At 39.1% G+C, this 19,780-nt stretch overlaps 1 protein-coding gene, 3 non-coding genes and 1 pseudogene across 6 annotated transcripts; 3 read left to right on the top strand and 2 right to left on the bottom strand.

The window, feature by feature from the left end:
- Window positions 1-389: 389 nt before the first annotated feature.
- dhrs12 (dehydrogenase/reductase (SDR family) member 12) lies at window positions 390-10,827 on the bottom strand. 3 transcript variants are annotated; one of them, XM_042425774.1, is made up of 12 exons: window positions 10,735-10,827; window positions 10,564-10,651; window positions 6,109-6,150; window positions 5,068-5,201; window positions 4,416-4,498; window positions 2,903-2,995; window positions 2,716-2,797; window positions 2,549-2,610; window positions 2,309-2,413; window positions 2,125-2,215; window positions 1,525-1,662; window positions 390-845 (listed from the first exon to the last, which is right to left on the bottom strand). In XM_042425774.1, the coding sequence occupies exons 4-12, from the start codon at window positions 5,126-5,128 to the stop codon at window positions 733-735; spliced, it is 828 nt and encodes a 275-aa protein (XP_042281708.1). In that variant the 5' UTR covers window positions 5,129-5,201; window positions 6,109-6,150; window positions 10,564-10,651; window positions 10,735-10,827; the 3' UTR covers window positions 390-732. The 3 variants fall into 3 exon arrangements, with proteins under 3 accessions (XP_042281708.1, XP_042281707.1, XP_042281709.1); XM_042425773.1 differs by lacking the exons at window positions 10,564-10,651; window positions 10,735-10,827 and adding an exon at window positions 7,013-7,098; XM_042425775.1 differs by lacking the exons at window positions 10,564-10,651; window positions 10,735-10,827 and adding an exon at window positions 6,489-6,647.
- Window positions 6,516-6,624, top strand: trnal-caa. Its single transcript has 2 exons — window positions 6,516-6,553; window positions 6,579-6,624. It is a non-coding gene; the product is annotated as a tRNA-Leu (tRNA).
- On the top strand, window positions 7,651-7,760 carry trnal-caa. Its single transcript has 2 exons — window positions 7,651-7,688; window positions 7,715-7,760. It is a non-coding gene; the product is annotated as a tRNA-Leu (tRNA).
- On the top strand, window positions 8,456-8,574 carry LOC121907690. Its single transcript, XR_006098936.1, has one exon. It is a non-coding gene; the product is annotated as a 5S ribosomal RNA (ribosomal RNA).
- On the bottom strand, window positions 10,598-19,287 carry LOC121906579 (annotated as a pseudogene).
- Window positions 19,288-19,780: the final 493 nt, after the last annotated feature.

The following is a 19,780-nucleotide window of genomic DNA, read 5'->3' on the forward strand; positions in this document are numbered from 1 at the left end:
TTAATCTCACAAATCCATCAAGTTCTTCTTCTCTGCTTCTTCTTTTTGTAACAACTTCTGTCTAGCTCTTGCTGTTCCTATATTCAAAGATAGTGTTTCTACAGGTAAGGAAAAAAAAACAATTTGACTATTATGTTCTTCAGCAGCCATTATTAAAACAATTTGTTATAGTTAAGCATCCATTAACACTAAGTTAGTAACTGAATTTAGCCCAAAATGTTCTAAACCAGCAGCCAAATGTCCTTTAGTTCCAAAACTGCCAAAACAAAACTACTTCATACCATTTTTACTGACAATTTGTACAAACAACCTGCTCTGACTACACACAAAATAGTTGTTTATGGCTGGGTAGCAGAAGACACAAACAGTACACTTTGTGACAAAAGACAGACATTTATCACAAGTGTTTAATGAAATTATTACATTTTACAGAAATTAATATACAAAGTTGCATTGTGTGTTATATTTATATTGAAGCCTACTTTTGATTGACCTCGCTGATAAAAGCACTATACAATATTCTTCTTTCCTGAAAACAATTTTACCACACTTCAAGGTTGTTCTAAAATGAAGCCTGTTTTCTTTGGGGTAATCAGTCAAAAATGTAAAAAAAAAAAAAAAAAAAAAAAAAAAAAAAAAAAGTCCTGTACAAAAACACAAAAGCAAGATTATGTAAAGATTAATAACAATTAGTGAGGAGTGTCTGGTGTGAAAAAGACATTAGCAAAAACATCAAGGTTTGAACTTGAGGGTGAACTCCTCCAGTGCTGCCAGGAGCTTCTCCTCCTCCTGAGGTGTGGACCTGGAGGAGGCCAGAGGTAGATGTGTCGCCACTGCTTTGCGATCTGGAAGGAATTTTATGGAAATGTATGAGACAGCAGGAGACACTGCACCACAAGAAAATGTGATATGCATGATGCAGACATTCAGGGAGTTGCTTACAGGATCAATTGAAATTTAAAAAGTGTCTTAGTATCATAAAAGCTCCTATTGAATCACATCACACTCAGTCTCCTCCTTTTATTGGAGGCTTTCATTTGGTTCAGTGGTTTGATACGAGCTCCTGAATTATGTTAATGTCTTCTGACACACCCCCAGAGAGAATTTCAAGTCTTCATCAGGAACAAAGTCCCCAAATTAACACACTCTTACAAACATTGCTGTCTCTAGGGTTGTGGTTCTATAGTAATTTTATGAAAATGAATCCACTATCTGCCAAGTGAATCTGAATCACTTCAAACAAAACATTTTAAGCATCAGGTTACAAATGACATACGTGCTATGCAACCCTAATATTTGAAGATGCATTCATTACTTCATTAAAATGTTTTTACTACTTGGGGGCAGTGGAAAAACACACAACATAGACTTCACCTCATAAAGTTGCAATGTAATGTCAAGTAATAGCGACGGTTATTATTGTACCGTGAATGACGCTTTGACTTCCACCTCTATTATCAAAATGGAGACAAGCAAACAAGCTTCATTGAGTACTAAGAAGAGAAAACGAGCTCCGTTTCTCACCCTGGAAGAAGAGTCCGCTTGGCTGCTTGCTGGCGGCCGGAGACACAGCGAGCCACACCACGGTGTCGGCCCCCATCACATCTGTCCGCAGCCTGGACTGCATCTTAGCGTGGAAGGAAGGCATGGAGGACTGGACGGCTACAGAGAGGGAAAATAAGACTGCAGATTACAGAAGCAACATCTTTCTGTCACATGTAGCTGTCAATCAGGGAGTATTAAGAGATTTACTGTTAGTTCCTGCTTCTCAAATGTCAGAATTTGCTACTTTTCTCTGTTTCACATAATTGTAAATCGAACATCTTTGGGTTCTGGACTGTTGGTTGGACAAAACAAACGTCCCTTTAGTTTCTGGAAAGTTGTGATGGCCATTTTTTTCTGACATTTGTTAGACTTAATGATTGATTTAAGAAAAAAAGACAGTCAAATGATTAATCTTTTATAAAAAATGCTTGTTTGTTGCAGCCCAAAAACAGTTACATTTCACTGTGTGGCCTTAAACCTCAGTTAAACCACATGTGTAGCTATAACTGAACTGGTTTAGACTGCGGTTGTACTCTTGAAGACACAGCAGTCAGATTTAAGAGACCATGTTTTGTTTACCTGGTGTGTCCGCCCAGCCGGGGTGCATGGAGGAGAAGTGAATGTCTTTGTGCTGAGAAGCCCATCTCTCTGTCAGAATCACTTGCTGTCTCTGTCAGAATGAAAACACACAGAGCACATAAACAAACATTGGTACATGCCACAATAGTTTCTACGCAGCTCTCGGATGCACAGGAGTTGTTACTTTGTTCTGAGCGTAGGCCATGGTGCCGTCAAACGTCCCCTTCTCAAACTGGAGGTCATCTACGTTCAGCTTCTGCGTGAGCATGCCGCCTGACGACACGGTGACCTGCGGAGGAGACGCAGGCAGATATTCATTTGTACTTTTAAGAAAGCGCAAGATTCACATGCACAGTGTGAGTCAGCCTGTAAAACCAGAGATGTGACAGTAAAAAACATGGTCTTCAGTCAAAATTCTACCCACCACTCTCGGGTCTTCAGCCTTCTTCAGAGCAGGTATCAGAGCTGTGGTGAGGATGTATGTACCTGGGTTTGTAGAAAAGCTAATAAGTTCATATTTCTCAAAAAAAAAGAATGGCTACAGAAATTCAGGTATGTAATTCGAATGAGTATCAAAAAACTTTTCCTTACCGAGTGTATTTGTTGCAAAGTTCTTCTCTAAACCCTCCTCAGTTAACTCTCTCTGGTTGACCATACAGCCTGCATTGTTGATCTGGTGAAAATGACAAGTGATGCAATTACAATACAACACAGTGTGTGTGTGTGTGTGTGTGTGTGTGTGTGACAGATGAACCAACATATACCCACAGCCACCTACCAGCACATGTACAGTGTTGCTTTGTGAGAAGCTCTGGGCGAACTCCCACACCTGTCTCGCACTGGACATGTCAACCACATGGATGTGGACGTTCTGGGAATAAACAGAATACAAACATAAATAGTGTCAGAGCTCTGTCCATTAACACTGACATTTTATTTTCTGTTGAAAGAAAAGAAGATAAAAGAGGTCTCAGTGATGAAGACACTTGTGGGACGTTCTGTGAATTTAAACTCATTTTCTGTTGCATAAATTGTAACAAGTCTCGGTTCTCCTGTTGGGTCAGATTGACGTTTATGCTCAAACTGATTTGTACTTTAGGCTGCAACAAATTATTAATATGCATTTTTGTAAATGAAAAATTGAAAAATGGACGTCACAAGTTCAAAAAACAGGAAAAAAGCAGCAAATCCTCATGTTTGAGAAACCGGAAACAGGCAATGTTTGGCATTTTTTGCTTGATGACCAATTATTTTAATTACAAATTCTTACATTTAAAACAAAATTTTGAATAGTCTGTCAGTCCACTAATTGTTGAATTGTTTCAGCATTAAATAATATTCAAAAGGCACGGAAGCATCATTAAAAAATGTTGTTTTGTTGTTTGTTATTTTTTAATGATTCTAGCCCACTGAAATAAAGGCCTTTTATTTTTCAAACCTACCTTGAGTACCTGGACCTGGATTTTTTATACCATTTTTTTGGTTTTTTCTCTATTAAATAATATGTTTTCAGAGTTAAAGTTAGTGTACTCAACACCATTACATTATTACATATAACAAAATCAATGAAATATTTGTCCCGTCTGTCTTTGTTCGGACTATCCTGATATTTATCTTTAACTTTTTTGGCTCATGCAGGATAATTGTACTATTTCTGACTTGAAGTAAAGATTAGACAAGAGGAATCAGACCAGTAAGTAGAGACACCACCAGTGAATAAAGCAAAAAATGATCTTTAACTCTGTCAGAATTAAACATCATTTCACTCAGTGACCAGAAAAACATAAACGTTGCCCCTGCAGAGGATCATTTTCAAATAACCAATCCCAATGAACTCAAAACTTATTTTCAGTAAAGCAATTTCTTTTCACATATCTGCCAACATATACGGTGCAATGATAGCAGTAATACCTAACAGTCGGTCTCCATTTCAATCTGAATTAAAAGTTGGTCATTTACAGTCATTCTATAATGACATTTATAGAGGGTTGGAGTCAACAGGAAGTCTTTTAAATTTACTGCCACACTCCCCATCTGGCTTATGTCATTGTCTTACAAAAGCTCTGTTTTTCTCATCCACACTAAAATGTGCTGCCAGCATTTGAAGATTTATCTGCTCTGACTTATCTACTTTATTAAAGCCTGTTCAGTGGTGATTGAGGGCCAAAACAGAAAGAAAAAGATGTTTTTGTAAGTGTGAGCCCTCTTGTGGACATACTGTTAGACCCTCCATTCACATAAGGAAAGTCACAGTGGAAAGCAGACAGACAGACATGCAATCGATGTCTCACCTCATTTTTACTCCGTTCTACAATTTCATCTTTGGCTGCTTCTGCTCGCCCCTTGTTTCGACACACCATGTGAACAGTTCCCCCTGCAAATGAAAACATGTCATTGGACACGCCTGCAGTGACTTGGATCACAGTCAGAATCAGGCTGTATTGTTGATGTGTCAATCAGTCAATCAAACTTACAGGAATCTGACAAAGTAATAGGACTAATAACACAGTAGGAATATAAACAGTGAAACAATGGGAGACTCGTTCACACAAGAGAGTAAAACGTAGCAATATAAAATAAATTAGATATGAAAGCAGTTAGTAGATAAATGACAAAAACAATCAAAAAAGAAAAGTATAGAGCGATTTTAACAATTCAAATAATAGCTATAAAATCTTCTATTCAAAAATCAGGCCAGAAATGTTACATCTATTAACACTTTCAGCTACTCTCAGATCCTCAGGATATGCATAACACACATGACACATAATATACCATGGAAACAAATGTATGTCTTGTGGTTCTTTATAAACAAGGAGAATAACTTCAATCCATCCAAAACCAACAGGCACTCCCTCTGTCATCACTGTATTGGCTCCCACAAGCAGAGAAGAAAAAGAAAAATGCAGAACTGTCTGCTGCTGATGACACTCTAACACTCACCTCTGTTAGCTATTTCCTGCGCTGTGGCTTTCCCTATCCCGCTGTTGGCACCTGTTATCATGAAGGACTTCCCACTCAGGTTCACATCCAGGTCTGCTGGAGCAAAATGCTTCGCTGCAGCTTCATAGCCGCACCTGATAGGAGCAAAGTGCAGTATAGTAAGTACGTATTGGCACCAATATCACCACACCTTCTGGTCTGCTTTCTGTTAGTTTACATGTGTTCCTATTTCTGTGTCTGTGTTTAAGTACTTCTGATGAGATGATCCTAAGTCCATTTGGGGTCCTTAATCTCACCAGCACCTTTCATGTCTTATGTATTTCATTCTTACTGTGCAAATAAAAAATAAATCTGTTTATAAGACTGTTTGAACCTGAAAGCTGTTTAGACCATAATTTAGTGACAGTCTATGATTGAGTCATCTTACATGTAGAAATATTTTATTTATTAGAAGCATATTTTACTCTGTGAGGAAAAAATATCACAGATTACTTGCAGGAAACATTTAGTGATAGTATCATATCACCATTACCTAGCGTTTCACAAGTATTTCATTCAAAAAAAGCTAGTTCCTCCTCAAGACTAAAAATCTCATCAGTGAAGAGATAAAATGTGTAAATATATCATTATTTTTAGTGCTGGAACAACTAATCGTTTTCTTATTGATGAGTCGTTTAAGTCATTGATCAAGCAAAAATGACTCCAGCTTCTCAGAGGGGACTTTTTACCCCTGCTCTGTTTTGAATCTGTGGATTTGGACTGTTGGTCGGTTAAAGTGAGTTCTGGGAAAGTGTAAGAGGCGGTTTACTATTGTTTGATATCTTATAGACTATTGTGTAACTACTGCTAATTACCACTACCTGTAACAAACATAGGGCCATATACCAGCAACATACTATCACTTACAAAACAACATATGTGACTAAGGCTTGAGAATCCTGTCTGAAGGGAGGTACCAACTAAGGAGGATTAGGTAAAACATAAAAACTACAAGACTTTACAATAGAAGCTCTCAGTAGAAATGATAATTTCTCCACTTACTTTGTATATTCTTGGAGTCCTTTCACAAACCAAACGGCATTCCTGTAAATAGACATTTTTAACAAAAAAAGCACCTTCTCGGCTTGCCTGAAGAGGTTATCCTATTGAACGCAGTGCAACATGTTTGTTTCATAAGAGAGACCAGTGGTGGTTATGTAGTAAGGTAAGCGGGGAGTCACGTGTATGACCACCGGAAGTAGCTACATTTTAATAACATTGTAGCGCCCCTGGTGGACTATGTTTATCATCGTGGACACGAATAAATAACACAGTAAACCACTCTTTGCTTTTAACTTATGATTTTAGTTTGGGAAAAACATATCAAAGAACGAAAAAAGAAAAATGGCATCTAACATTGATCAAGTAGTCAGTATTAATACATTTGTTTCGGCGGGAAACTTGCAGTTGTCAGGATGGCCGAGTGGTCTAAGGCGCCAGACTCAAGGTTACTCCTTCCTGTGAAACGGGACTTCTGGTCTCCGAATGGAGGCGTGGGTTCGAATCCCACTTCTGACAATAACCTTTTGCAACCGTGTAGATTAAGTATAACACCCACTGACACACAAAATAATAATTAATGTGATTTGTATATATTGTGAATCTTCTAATGACCAGTTATTTATCTCCAACTTATCCATCCATCTGTCTATCTAGCTATCTATCTGTCTATCTATCTATGTATCTTTCTGTGTGTGTGTGTATGTGTGTGTGTATTTTCTGAACATCTATCACAATATTACAACATTAGATATTACATCAATATAGATAGAAGATAGTAAATGGCTGGTCTACTTTGTGGAACCAATTCATTGACCTGTGGATTCAGTTCTATACTGCAAAAAAAGTGATGTTTCGTCTCCTCTATAATATGTTGAGGTTTGTCAGGGACATTTTATCAGCCTACCCATTGTGAGCAGAACTCTGACTACAAACACTTGCATTTCCAAAGCCCTGTGTGCACCAATGGAGCAGCATCGCCCTCTGTTGATGACAATTGAGAAGAAAAAGCTTACAGCACCTAGTATTCCCACGCGTTCTCCAATCCAAGTACTAAGCAGGCCCGACCCTGCTTATTTTCCGAAAGGAGAGGAAGAGGAGATCGGGCGTGTTCAGGGTGGTATGGCCGTAAACGGTTAGAAAACAGTAGACAGCCTATTCAAAGATCCTTCTACATATTGTGTTGGGACTTCATGTGTCTGTCCTTTTTCTTCTTTATAAAGGACTGTGATGGTGAATCGATCTTATGACCAAGTAACGTTAACTGGCCAGAATTTGATATTATTAGATGTGGCTAAACTAAACGGGCAGAGTCGTCTGAAACACGTTAAACATTAATTTTAAAATAGTCTACTTTATCGCTTAAAGTGTGACTAGAGAACTCACATTCAACCTAAACGTCCTACGTTTAAATAAGGCTGTATCTCATTTTATATCGTAAAAACTTTTTTGTTATCTTGTTACGTACAATCATCATGAAGCGGGGAGCGGTGACATTGGTTAGCAGTAATCAAACAGCGTTCTCGCTATCAGCAGAGCACAGTTGTCAGGATGGCCGAGCGGTCTAAGGCGCCAGACTCAAGGTGACAAACCTTCCGAAGAACGGGACTTCTGGTCTCCGAATGGAGGCGTGGGTTCGAATCCCACTTCTGACAACAACTTTTCTCTGTTTACGAACTATTCCTTGGAGTCATGAAGGGCCAATATAAGAGATTCCCAAACCGTTTGTTCATGTTGTATTTTTTCTTGGCACAGTGAAACACTGTGGATGTAAACGGGACTTTTTGGCAGTGACAGTGAACATTAGTAGCTAAAAAGGACTTAAAGGTAAGAAGCAAAGCAGATGTATGAACTGACCTATATTAACGACTAAGGAATGAAAACATATATTTATCGGGTTCATTACAAAATCGGGAAAAAAACAAAACCAAAACACAGAACACCAGAAAACAAAGAAAAAAGTCCACAAACAATTGTGTAGATTTGTGATATTCCGTATCACAGCAGTAGACACGGTATATTATGAATATGTTTTCATGTAAAATGCTGTATTTTGCACAATAAATTGAATGAAGCATTGTGTACAAATAATTCTAATGCGATCACATAGGGATAGAGTAAATATAGCAGAGATAACAAGTATTTCAAGGCATTGTATAGGGATGATGAGGAATAATATAGAAGGCAGATTGAATATGGCTGATAGTATGACTCCATCCGTCATATTTGACGTGTGTCTTTTCCACACTGAATGGCAGTGGATGACAGTGGGATCTTTATCTGTATGACAGCGACGAATAGGAGGAGCCTGCGCGCATCTTTAAATAGGCTGTTTGCTGCCTCTTCTCTCGCTTACGGCCATACCACCCTGAACACGCCCGATCTCGTCTGATCTCGGAAGCTAAGCAGGGTCGGGCCTGGTTAGTACTTGGATGGGAGACCGCCTGGGAATACCAGGTGCTGTAAGCTTTTTCTTCTCATCTGTCATCAACGGAGGGCGCTGCTGCTCCAGTAGTGCTCACAGGTGTCTGGGAAAGAGAGCCGCACTTTCTTATTTCTTTCACACAGACTGTGGAAGAAGAAAAAGGACTAATTCGAGGCAGATTACATATTTTGCACAATAAATTGAACGGAGCATTGTGCACAAATAATTCTAATGCCAACACATAGGGATAGAGTAAATATAGCAGAGATTACAAGTATTTCAAGGCATTGTATAGGGACGATGTGGAATAACACAGAAGACAGATTACATATGGATGATAGTATGACTCCATCCGTCGTATATGACGTGTGTCTTTTCCACACTGAATGGCAGATGATGACAGTGGGATCTTTATGTGTATGACAGCGACGAATAGGAGGAGCCTGTGTGTTTACTGAAATGTGTGTGAAATGTGTCTGTCAGCCAGATGAATGGTTCGCAAGTGAGCGGTAAGTGAATTTTGAAAGAATTTTGTGATGTTTACTGTTTTGCTCTCAAAAAGTGTGTAATTGCATGGAGTTTGTGTCTACACACATGTGCACTGTGATAATAATAATAAAGGCTCAGTTATCGCTGCCAGAGCAGCAGTGTATTCTCTGTGCAGCCTGTTACCTGTTTAACAAACACCTGCACATGAATAAAAACCTGCATTCTGTATTTATACTGTGCACTGTGTCCTGCTCAGAGGCACAGGAACCATTTCTACTGGCAGAATGCGTTTGTATTATTTATCAATTGTTTGAGTCTATTTCTTTTGTGGCTATGATTAAATCAATATTTTAGAGCTGGTTAATACAACAGTTCTCAATATAGGAAATTACTTAATGGTGTGATGACCTAATGACAATACAGGCTGAATATGAACATGACTGTTGAAACTGTAGAAGTAATCACATCCCTCCTTACATATTGTAGGCTACTTAATTTGCAGTGAGAAGTTGTTTCCTTTACATTTTCCTGGAGTAGGCAAAGTTATAGACTACAGTGCCAACACACACACACACACACACACACACACACACACACACACACACACACACACACACACACACACCTAGCAGGCCACAGGCCCATTCTGCCTTTTACACACACATGCGCACACATGCCTCCTGGTAACTTTCTAGGTAACGTTATTGGCACATTAATTCACTTTTTTCCATCATGCCACTGCTCCTCTCATTACGGTTATGGGTTTGGCTGCAACAATAATTATGAATAAACACTATGAAAAGTCACCTTTTACAATTTGAGACACACGGACAATATATCCTAACGTTACTTTGCCACCTGAAATGTCTGGTGAACAAGCAAGCTAGCTTGCAAATTACATAACATTAGGCTAACGTTATTAACGTTAAATATTTTCCCAAAGTTGGAAGGTCTATGTTAACTCAATTCATAAGTTCAACTTTCCACATCCACCCCAGTTTGTTTCCATTAGGCTACAAAGGAGTTAAAAGTAGTGTCATCACTTGAGGAAATATCCATCTGGAGTGAGAAGGGGGATCGAGAGGGATAAAATCAGTGTCATGATGCTGTCAATTTGCGGTCTCTTGAAATGACATTACGAATTTGTCAATTATGATCATCCACGCTTAATATTTGGGTGAAGGCTGGGGGAATGAATCTGGTGCTATGATTGGTCAAACTCTTCTTCTTCTATTGCATTTCGGCAGGCTTCAAGCTGCTGCCTCTTGCTGTTAGACTTGAGTACTGCACGTGCACAATCGAGCCATGGATGTATGAATTGAGCTCACAGGCGTCACCAGCTTTTTGCGTACTTTAGATTGACAAATCGTACCAGCGTACTTTGATGTCAAAATGCGTACCTGCTACGCAAAATGCACACAGGTTGGCAGGTCTGCACAGTGTGTGAGTGAAAATCATTAGTAGCCATTTGTCTTTGCCTTGGTTGTTTCACTGTCTGACTCCCCCCCTCCCTCCCTCTTTGACCTGGTTAAAGTGTGTCTCACCTTTAACCACAGTGTGTTTATCTGTTGGAGAAGATCAGGCAAGTACTCTCAGCTTTGGCCAAATCTTATCAATACGTTCCTGCTCAATCTGCAGAAAAGGAGAAAAGATATAAATATCAAGTGCTGTTAAAGAGTGCTGCTAGTATCCCTAAAGCAGAGGTGGGTCCCAACCTCTGGATCCTCAGAAGGGGTCAGGAGATGAATCAAACTGGTGGCAGAAAATGTCTGGGCAGGACATTAATAAAAAACATAGCAAATTAGCTATTTTTCAGACTTTTTCTCTCATTCGTATTGTTGTACTTCTTAAGGCAACTTGCCTCTTCAAAACAAGTCTGAGAAAGAAATTCAGTCTCTTTGATTGAAGAGCTACCAAACAAAAACACACTGCCTCTAGAGGCTTCAGTGTTCATTACAGCCACAATATGAACAAACAATATTCTGATGATTTTTCATTGCAAGTAATGGAGCTAAAAATATAAAGTTGACCAGAGGGTGGTGCTAGAAGAGAGGTCATGGAGTCATTAAATCTAGAGTGTTAGATTGACAGAGGACAGATTTATGGTCAAGTTTAGGGCAAAAACTGCTGTCTTTAAGCCCAGTCTGTGATTGCCTGACCTTTCCCAGCTCGTTGCAAATCCGCTGGTTAAACTCTTTGTCCTCCAGACACAGGAAGTCATCTCCAGGTTGCAGGATGCCACATTTGGAGGCGATGACACGGGCAGTGATGATGTTGTCTCCGGTCACCATGTGGACAGTGACCCTTGCCCGCTGGCACTTTCTGATGGCTTCTGGTACCTGATAAGAACAGAAGAAAAAACAGGTAGATAGTGAATAACATATGTAAAAACTGACAAAAACTGATGGCAGCAGCTTCACACGCAGCAGGAGTTCAGTTTGGACGTTTTAATGGACAGAAAGTCCATCTTTGTGTTGATGGAGGTTAATAAACAGCTTCATCTTGTGGTGAAATCTATGGAGGTATGTTGTAGCTGTTTATATTCTAGAAAGTAACATTGCTGCTGAAATGTTGGCTCTGGGGGGTTTAATGTTGCCTGTGAGACATCTGTAGGATTAGTGGACTGTTCTTGGTAGCTGTGAGATGCTGCATTCAGCCCGATGGCTGTCAAGATATTCTTAAACATATTTTTAAAAGCTTGCCCTAATTGAAAGGACTGTTTTTATCAAGTGTCTAAGAATCGTGCTGAAAGTTACATTGACTGTCAGCAGAGTCACATGTCTAAGTTGCCACAGTCCCAGCTGTAAAGTTGAAATAATGTCTTGTAGTTTTCTGACACGTGATTTGATTTATTACCCTTGTGCGAAAATCTGAAATGCAGGAAACAGCTAAAATTTTATGTGTATAAAAAGATAATAAAGGTGATCAACTCATGGCTATGATCAATTTTATATATGTAAAAATATGATCTCATGTCAGTTCTGTCCAGTCACATCGTTTTAAAACCTGTAATAGTGCAGCATCTTGCATGTAATACACATTACTGCTCAGGCAGTGATGATGTCACAGGCCCTCTGTGGGCTGCAGTTTGTTTTTCCAGATTAACTTCACTCTGCACATTATCTCAGGAGCTGTATCAGCACTGTGACACTGTCACAAGGCAAGTTTATTAGCATATGGTCTCTTTTGTAATCAATCACTAGGTCGGTAAAAACTATTCATTTTTCAATAAGCCTCACATCATTATGGTATGTTTGTTTGTCAGTTATTTGTGTTGCTTTGTATGTACTTTGTTGTTGAGTTTTTTTTGCTGTAATGTATGCATATGTATTGTGGAGTTTTGTGTTTTGTGTATGTATGTGTATATATTGTTGAGTCTTGTGCAGTTTCATACTGTATGTATTTTACTGTTGAGTTTTATATAAATTTAAAAGCCCATCTAGGGACGGCATTGCAAACTAGCTTAGGCTATAAATGCTGTGTTAAGTTCATGGTATATACTTGTCCCTATACAAATAAACATTGAATAAATCAAGCATTCCCAAAACATCTCTTCTCTCACAAAATGTCCCTGCAGCCCCTGAATATCAGCACCGATCAGAGTCAGATGGGTATCCTTTGAGAAGCTTGATAAATACAGGTCATGATTACCAGGTGGACTGCTGTCAGCCCTTAATTCATTTCACACATTTAGGAGTTGATGTTACATGTAGAAACATTTACGTAAACGAGTCTTAAAATAAAAATGGACCACAGTGTTTGACGGAGCTCCTTCTCAGATGTTCTATGATTAACTGGGGCAGTTAGAGGGGGACAACCTGCAGCTGTGTTGTACTGTGATTGGCTGGGAAGTCTCTGTAGGCAAGGCAGATGGTTCTCAGGCCCTCTGACGCCATAGACTTGATCACGTTCTTCACCAAAATGTCTCTGTCCTGAGGTTTGAAGGCTCTGGCCTCACCGCTGGCTGTCAGGATCTTACTGCACCTGGAACCACATGACAGGGTCATGTAATCATCATCTGACTGAGCACAGAGCTGTGTAATCAGCAGCAGTAAACCTACTTCCCAAGCAGGATCTCAGAGGCCCCTTTGCTGAACATTCAGTAGCTGCCGTCGTGGTTCTTCAGCACAGTGCTCATGGACTTCCTTACTGAGTTAAAGGTGTACACCTTGAACAGTTTCTCCTCGGGGATCTTGTTGTGGACAGTCTGGTAGTCTTTATGCAGGTCAAGGGTGAGTCCTAGTAAGGCACGTTCAGTCTTGTTTCCCACCTGGCGAGGCAACCCGCCCTCCTTCTCTGGAGGCTGAAGGAAGCAGAAGGTGTGGGAATTAAACTCACAACTGCAGCAACACAGCAGCTGTGAGACAACTTTCAACAAATAAAACAACAAAACAAAACAAGTGACATTAGTTTAGTGTTTAAAGTATAGGTTCACATTTTTTCTAATCTATCTTAATACAATAATCACATGTCCATATATACACGCTGACACAGTTTTTACTTTAGTCACTGTAATCATTCTTCCTGTCCGTACGGGCTGTGAAGAGATTCAATGCATTAGATGGAGAACAAAGTTCACTTCCATCAATCTGTAAAAAATGTATTCTAAAGTTAATATGAGGCTTTAGTAGGATGAATTAGACAAATAAAGATGGTATGTTGCAGTCTTTACAGGATTTCACAACCATAAAAACAAAGACAATGTCTTTTTAATGCAGGTCTGTTTTCAGTAGAGCTAAAACAACTGGTCCAAAACCTAGTCAACTGACAGAAAAGATGATCTGCAACTGTTTTGATAAAAGTTTAAGCTTTTTTCAAATAAAAATACCAAACATTGTCTGGTTCCAGGTTCTCAGTTGTGAGGATTTGTCACTTTTTGTCTTATGTGACAATAAACTGAATATCTTTGGGTTTTGAATTGTTGCTCAGATAAAACAAAACATTTAATCACAAGATTTTCAACATTTATCACTGTCTTTGTTCATTTTATAGACCACTAGTTCCCAACCTTTTCAGCTAGTGATCATTTATAGCCAGACTATGCCTGTTGGAAACCCCATTGTCACAGGTTGTGAGCAGGTGAAGCAAAGACTGATGTTAATTCTCACATTGTTTAATTTCCTGAGGAGATAAAACTCTGCAGTATCACACATTAAAAAGAAAAAAACATGCTGAGGGAAAAATTGTGTCGCAGTAATCATCTCATGACCCCTTAGATTCATTAGACGACCCTCTATACTAGACTAATCAATTAATCAAGAAAAATAAATGTAGACTAATCGATACTGAAAATAGATATTAGTTACAGTTACAGTGAACTGACTGACAAGAAACTTGTTACAACACTTGTTGGTACTTGTTAACTCTTGTAGTGGAAACTGTCTCCACTGTGCTGTGATCTCTGACGTGGGTCAAGGAGGCAGTGATCAGATGAGACCTCTCCAAACCAACCGGCTCTCAAAGGTCAAATGCTTAAATCACAAAGCTTTCTGAATGGACAGCTATTTTTACAGCTCACCATAATCTTGGAGGTGTAGGTGCAGTTGACCCTGATGCCCAGGACGAGCAGGTCCAGGATCTTGGTGGAGATCAGGTCTGGCTTTGGCACCTTCTTGTTGTAGCATCTTCCCATGGTTAGCGTGCCCGTCTTGTCGGAGCAGATTGTCGTGGCGTTGCCCATCGTCTCACAGACGTCTAGGTGGCGGACTAGGTTGTTGTCCTTCATCATTTTCTGACAAATGAGTAGAGCAACATTACCGGAGGTGATTTCCCCTAAACTTACTAATGACAGTCCATAGAATGAACAGTAATGCTCCAGGATTGTCTGGGAGGGGGTCAAATGGGACATAAGTCCATCTTGAGGTTCTTACTGCTCCAACCAAAGGGTCAATAAATATTGTGAAAACTGTACAACTGGTGTGTGGTACAAAATGTATTAATATGACATGAGAATAGACATATGGTATTAGACAGATAACTATGTCAGTTTCAATTACGCTAGACTAATGAGAATTTTTAGGAAAATTCAATTATGAAATCATATGGATAAAAAAAAAGTACAGGTTGATTTTTGTAAAACCGAATTTCTGATAAATTAAGAAATTTGAATCAGTATACTTTAGGATCAGTTCAGCACCTATGGTGTAGAGTCTGATTCAGTATCCAGCTCTCTTAAAACATCTACTGTTTTACCTGCTGCTGGTAACATAACTGCGCCTTCCTCCTGGGAATGTACAGAAGCTGATCACTGTTGATGAATTTAAGTTAGTTTTAATTAGTTATAATTACAATTAAAATAAGTTCACTTTCAAATCAAATATCTTAAAATATGAGTAGACAGTATTGTTCTTTCAACTGCATTTATAACATTTTTTTTTAATCAAAATGTTACTTAAACATGTCATGTGATATGCTACTTCAGTACACCTCAACAACAAATATTACTGGGACCACTACAGAAAATTGCAGTTGAACATTTAATATCCAGGAATTCACCTTGCAGACACTACCACTGAAAATCCCTGTAATAAACTGGCCTTAATTTCGCACATACACGATTATCATAGGCTTGTGTTTTTTATGCTGTCCCCTCGACCAGGTCACTCTTGAAAACAGATTTTAATGTCAATAAGACTTTTTATCAGGGTAAGGAAAAGAACATGATTTGGCTGTATGTGTTCAGGCTGACAAGCTGTATAATACTAAATACAAACAGACCTTGACTGAATAGGCCAGGGAGATGGTGACAGCCAGAAGGAGACCTTCAGGCACGGCTACCACCAGCACAGTCACACCGATGATGAAGAACTTGACCAGGAATTGCACATAGATGGGCAGACACTCCTTGGACCAGGGAACTCCCTGAGTCCAGAAGGTCTCAATCTGGAAATTAATAATTAGGATGAGGATGGTGAGAGTTGACATGAACAAACCTGAAGGCAGACAGAAAGACAGAGAGTTAACCAGAGTTAACCTAAGGCCGTTTTCTAACCTGCATGTTTTAGTTTGGTTGAATCTGACATCTCTGTTTCCCCCCCGATATGGTTCGTTTAGGCAGATCCGAGCACAGCAATCATACTCAGGTGGGGACCAAAACAACCTCACCAAGACAGAGAAATGTGCTACATTGAGTAGAGCTTCTCATTCATTGTTATTTTCTATGTGGAAATTAGCATGCATTAAAGTCTTACTTGGCCTATCCGATATCCATGGCATACTGACTGAGATCCAGAGTCACAGTGGACAGCAGGCAAGAAATGGCTGGTAAGAGATAAGACAAGAGATTAGAGCCGGTGTGTGAGAGCTGCCTGAGCATTAATCAGGTGAATATTAAACATTTTGCTCAGAAACTAAAGGCATCTAACTCTGCATGGCATTCTCTGGACTGCGGAGCATTGTCTTCTGGAGAGTAGGCAGCAGCAGCTCCTTGAATTCGGATTGGGAGACATGATGCAACAGGGAGCCGCTTTTGTCCAAAATGTGCTGTTGAGGTTTTGTCTTGCTCATAAGGACTGACTTGATGTACAGATCCAACAGGGCACTCTGGAAAAACAGCAAACAATGTTATATGAACATTGCAGCCACAAAATATATCTATCTGAGAAAGAAACATATGAATGCACTGATCAACAACATCAGACTAAAAATGCGAACTTAAAAAAACTCAATTTATGCTTCTTGATTGTAGCTTTGTCCTTCTGAGCTGTGCAGAAGTCTAAACACACCCCCAGCATGGCCAGAGTAGTAGGGCTCTGGTCCAGACTCAACAGAGTGCCGATGTATTGATCAACCAGTCCAGGGTTCTGGTGAAAACAACACCATGTCAGAACTTTCCAGCAATTATGCGTATGTCCTTAATACATGCATTAGGATCAGAGTTGGATTAAATACAATACCATTCAAAAGTTTGGAGACACTTTCTCATTCAGGTTAATGGGAAGGTGAGTCCAACCTGGTACTGTATGTATATAGACCAATATCACATACAGTATGTCTTTTGTTATTGGACTTTACAAGCTGACAACAGCAACATGTTCTCAACCTGCATCCCCCCCCACACTCTGATTTATTTAGTGATTTAGATCAAGTCAATGACTGAAGTGAAACAAAATGACAATTCAGTCTGATCAGGCTGGATCCTCCTTTTACGTCAACCTGTGTCTTTTAGTGCTGGTGTGTTCTATACTCACCTTCTCCCAGAGGTGATTGAGATTCTTGAGGCTTGATTTCCGAGCCTTAGATTTGGCTCCACCCACCACCTCAGCCACAAGGAGGCTCTGAACCTCCACCTAAAAGATTTAAGGCAGACAAAGCATTGACAGAATTTTTCACAGACAATAATAATATCAATGATGTCATTTCAATTTTAAAAAGACAGTTTACTGACCATTTTCTTCCAGATGGCTCCTTCTCTTTTCTCTGGCGTAGAAAACACAATGGGCACTAATAGGCAAGTCCAAGACAAGCCGATAAAGGCGGCAGAGCCTGTGCTTTTACTGAAAATATAATATGGCAAACAGGAGAGAGAGAAGAAACAACCAGGATAAAATGAAACAAAGAATAGCTTCCTAGACACACACACACAATTTAATTTAATCTGTAGTCTGTTTTTTTAAAATGTTCCTTTTTATGCTACTGTTAATTAGTTAACGGTAGTCATTCTTTATTATGTGATTGCTGAAAGCAATCACACTTTGTTCTTCTCACTCTTTATTCTTATTCCGTCCTCCGTATGTTTTTTGGCCCTTTTAAACTGCTGCATACTTTGTGCTATAAAAACCATTCAACTGTCAATCTATGCAGCTCATTCAGCAGATGTGTGCTTGTATTTTTTTGGAATGTAACATGTTTCAGCGATTTTATATAATTTTTTAAAATGTTAAAATTTATAATGGCAGTCAATGGGACGAACTGTCCAACTGAGTTGGATCCTTTGTCATTTTGACACTCAACTGCTCGGATGTTCCTTATCCTACAGATGCCTTTTGAACTATAAAATGTTCACAAAACTTTGAATTTTCAAAGTTATCAGATTGTTTAGTGATATCTTTTATAGTTTTTCAGCAAGAAACAGACATCAAGTCTCACCAGTGTGTCATGTGATTGGGCACACATCCTGCAGACTGTATTGCAGTCAATGAGAACATGACAGGGACTCTCTATCAATTAAGGTTCAGATCTCAAAAATTATAAGTCCTATGTGAAATGTATTTACATTTTGAGAGAGAGGAGGCTTGTGGCAACATACTGAGGCAAGATATGTGCTTGAGGAGTTAAAATTGTGGGAGTGACAGCAGTTTAGAAAAACATTACTGGTCTAAAATTATCTGTGCTCTCCACTGTGCCTGATCACATGACACACTGGTGAGACCTGAAAAAGTCTGAAAAACCTCTGACTTTGGGCTTAAATTGCTGAAAAACTGTCAAGTGTCAAAGTGACCAATGTTCCAACTCAGTTGGACGGTTCGTCCCATAGACTGCCATTATAAATTTTAATGTTTTAAAAAATTATATAAAATCGCTGAAAAATGTTACATTTCAGAAAAATACAAGCACACATCTGCTGAATGAGTTGCACAGATTGACAGTTGAATGGTTTTTATAGCACAAAGTATGCAGCAGTTGAAACATGGCAAAAAACGTACGGAAGATGGAATAAGAACTAGAAAATGCAATTTCTGTAGAAATTGCATGTGATTGCTGAAAGCAAATTTAGATTGCATAACTGGAAGCTGAACACTATTGAAAAATCTAGCAAGATTAAAATCAGCAATGGGTGGAATTGAACCTACACCATCATGTTTGTAAGAGAGACATACTGAGCTAACATGTCACACAACAATACTAGGCCAGATTTTGGTGTTTACTCAATTTCAATTGCATGAAATTGACAAAAAAGCAGTTCAGCTCAGCTCAGCTCATTAAGCAGATTGACATAACCTGGACTCCTTCATCCCTCAACTCCTCTGAGTTCTACCCTAAGCAGGGCTCGAACTCACAACCTTTGGATCTAAAAGGAATTCAGAAATGACATGAGCTTAAAACACTGGACTAATCAGACATGCTATATGGTAAAGGAAAAGATGTCTTTAACAAGCATATCAATCCACATTTTAGGTAATAATGTTAAGGTGAGCTAGAGTGGAATTGAATTATGGTACAGGATAAAGATGTGAAGCAACTTTGTACATGAGAGCAATATTATGAGGAGCACTACAGTGAGCAGGTAACAAACACACAACCTTGTCATCTAAGGGGTAGCTGATCATGAGAACAGTGTTCTAAACCACGGAGCCAACAGACATTCCCAATAATGAAAGGAAAAAATCTCCATTTTGATGATGAAAATGTATTCGTCTCAAACTAGAGCTCGAAGAGCTTGAAAGAGTGAGAAGAACAATGACGCTATTAAATGTGGGCCCTAAAAAAAAACATGTTGATGTTTGGTGTATTTGTGAGAACAGATGAGAATCACCTCCTCTGCAGGCCTGGATGATGATGATCTTGGGTTTGTTCAGCAGCGCTGGACATTTCTTTGTGTCCAAGTGTTTATAAATGTTATCAATGGGGAATATGTCTTGTTTTTTGTCATACATAAAAGTTAGATACCAGTTACTGTATCGCTCAATCAACCAGACAAAATAACTCTTTTGATTTACACTAACATGAGAAAATGTGTTGTTTTTTTTAAATCAAAAGTACCTTTCCAGTGAGGTTTGTGTGTTTCACCACCTCCTATCCCAACTCTTTAAATTGTTTCTC

This window comes from Thunnus maccoyii, chromosome 11, assembly GCF_910596095.1.
Source record: "Thunnus maccoyii chromosome 11, fThuMac1.1, whole genome shotgun sequence".
Lineage (NCBI taxonomy): Eukaryota > Metazoa > Chordata > Actinopteri > Scombriformes > Scombridae > Thunnus > Thunnus maccoyii.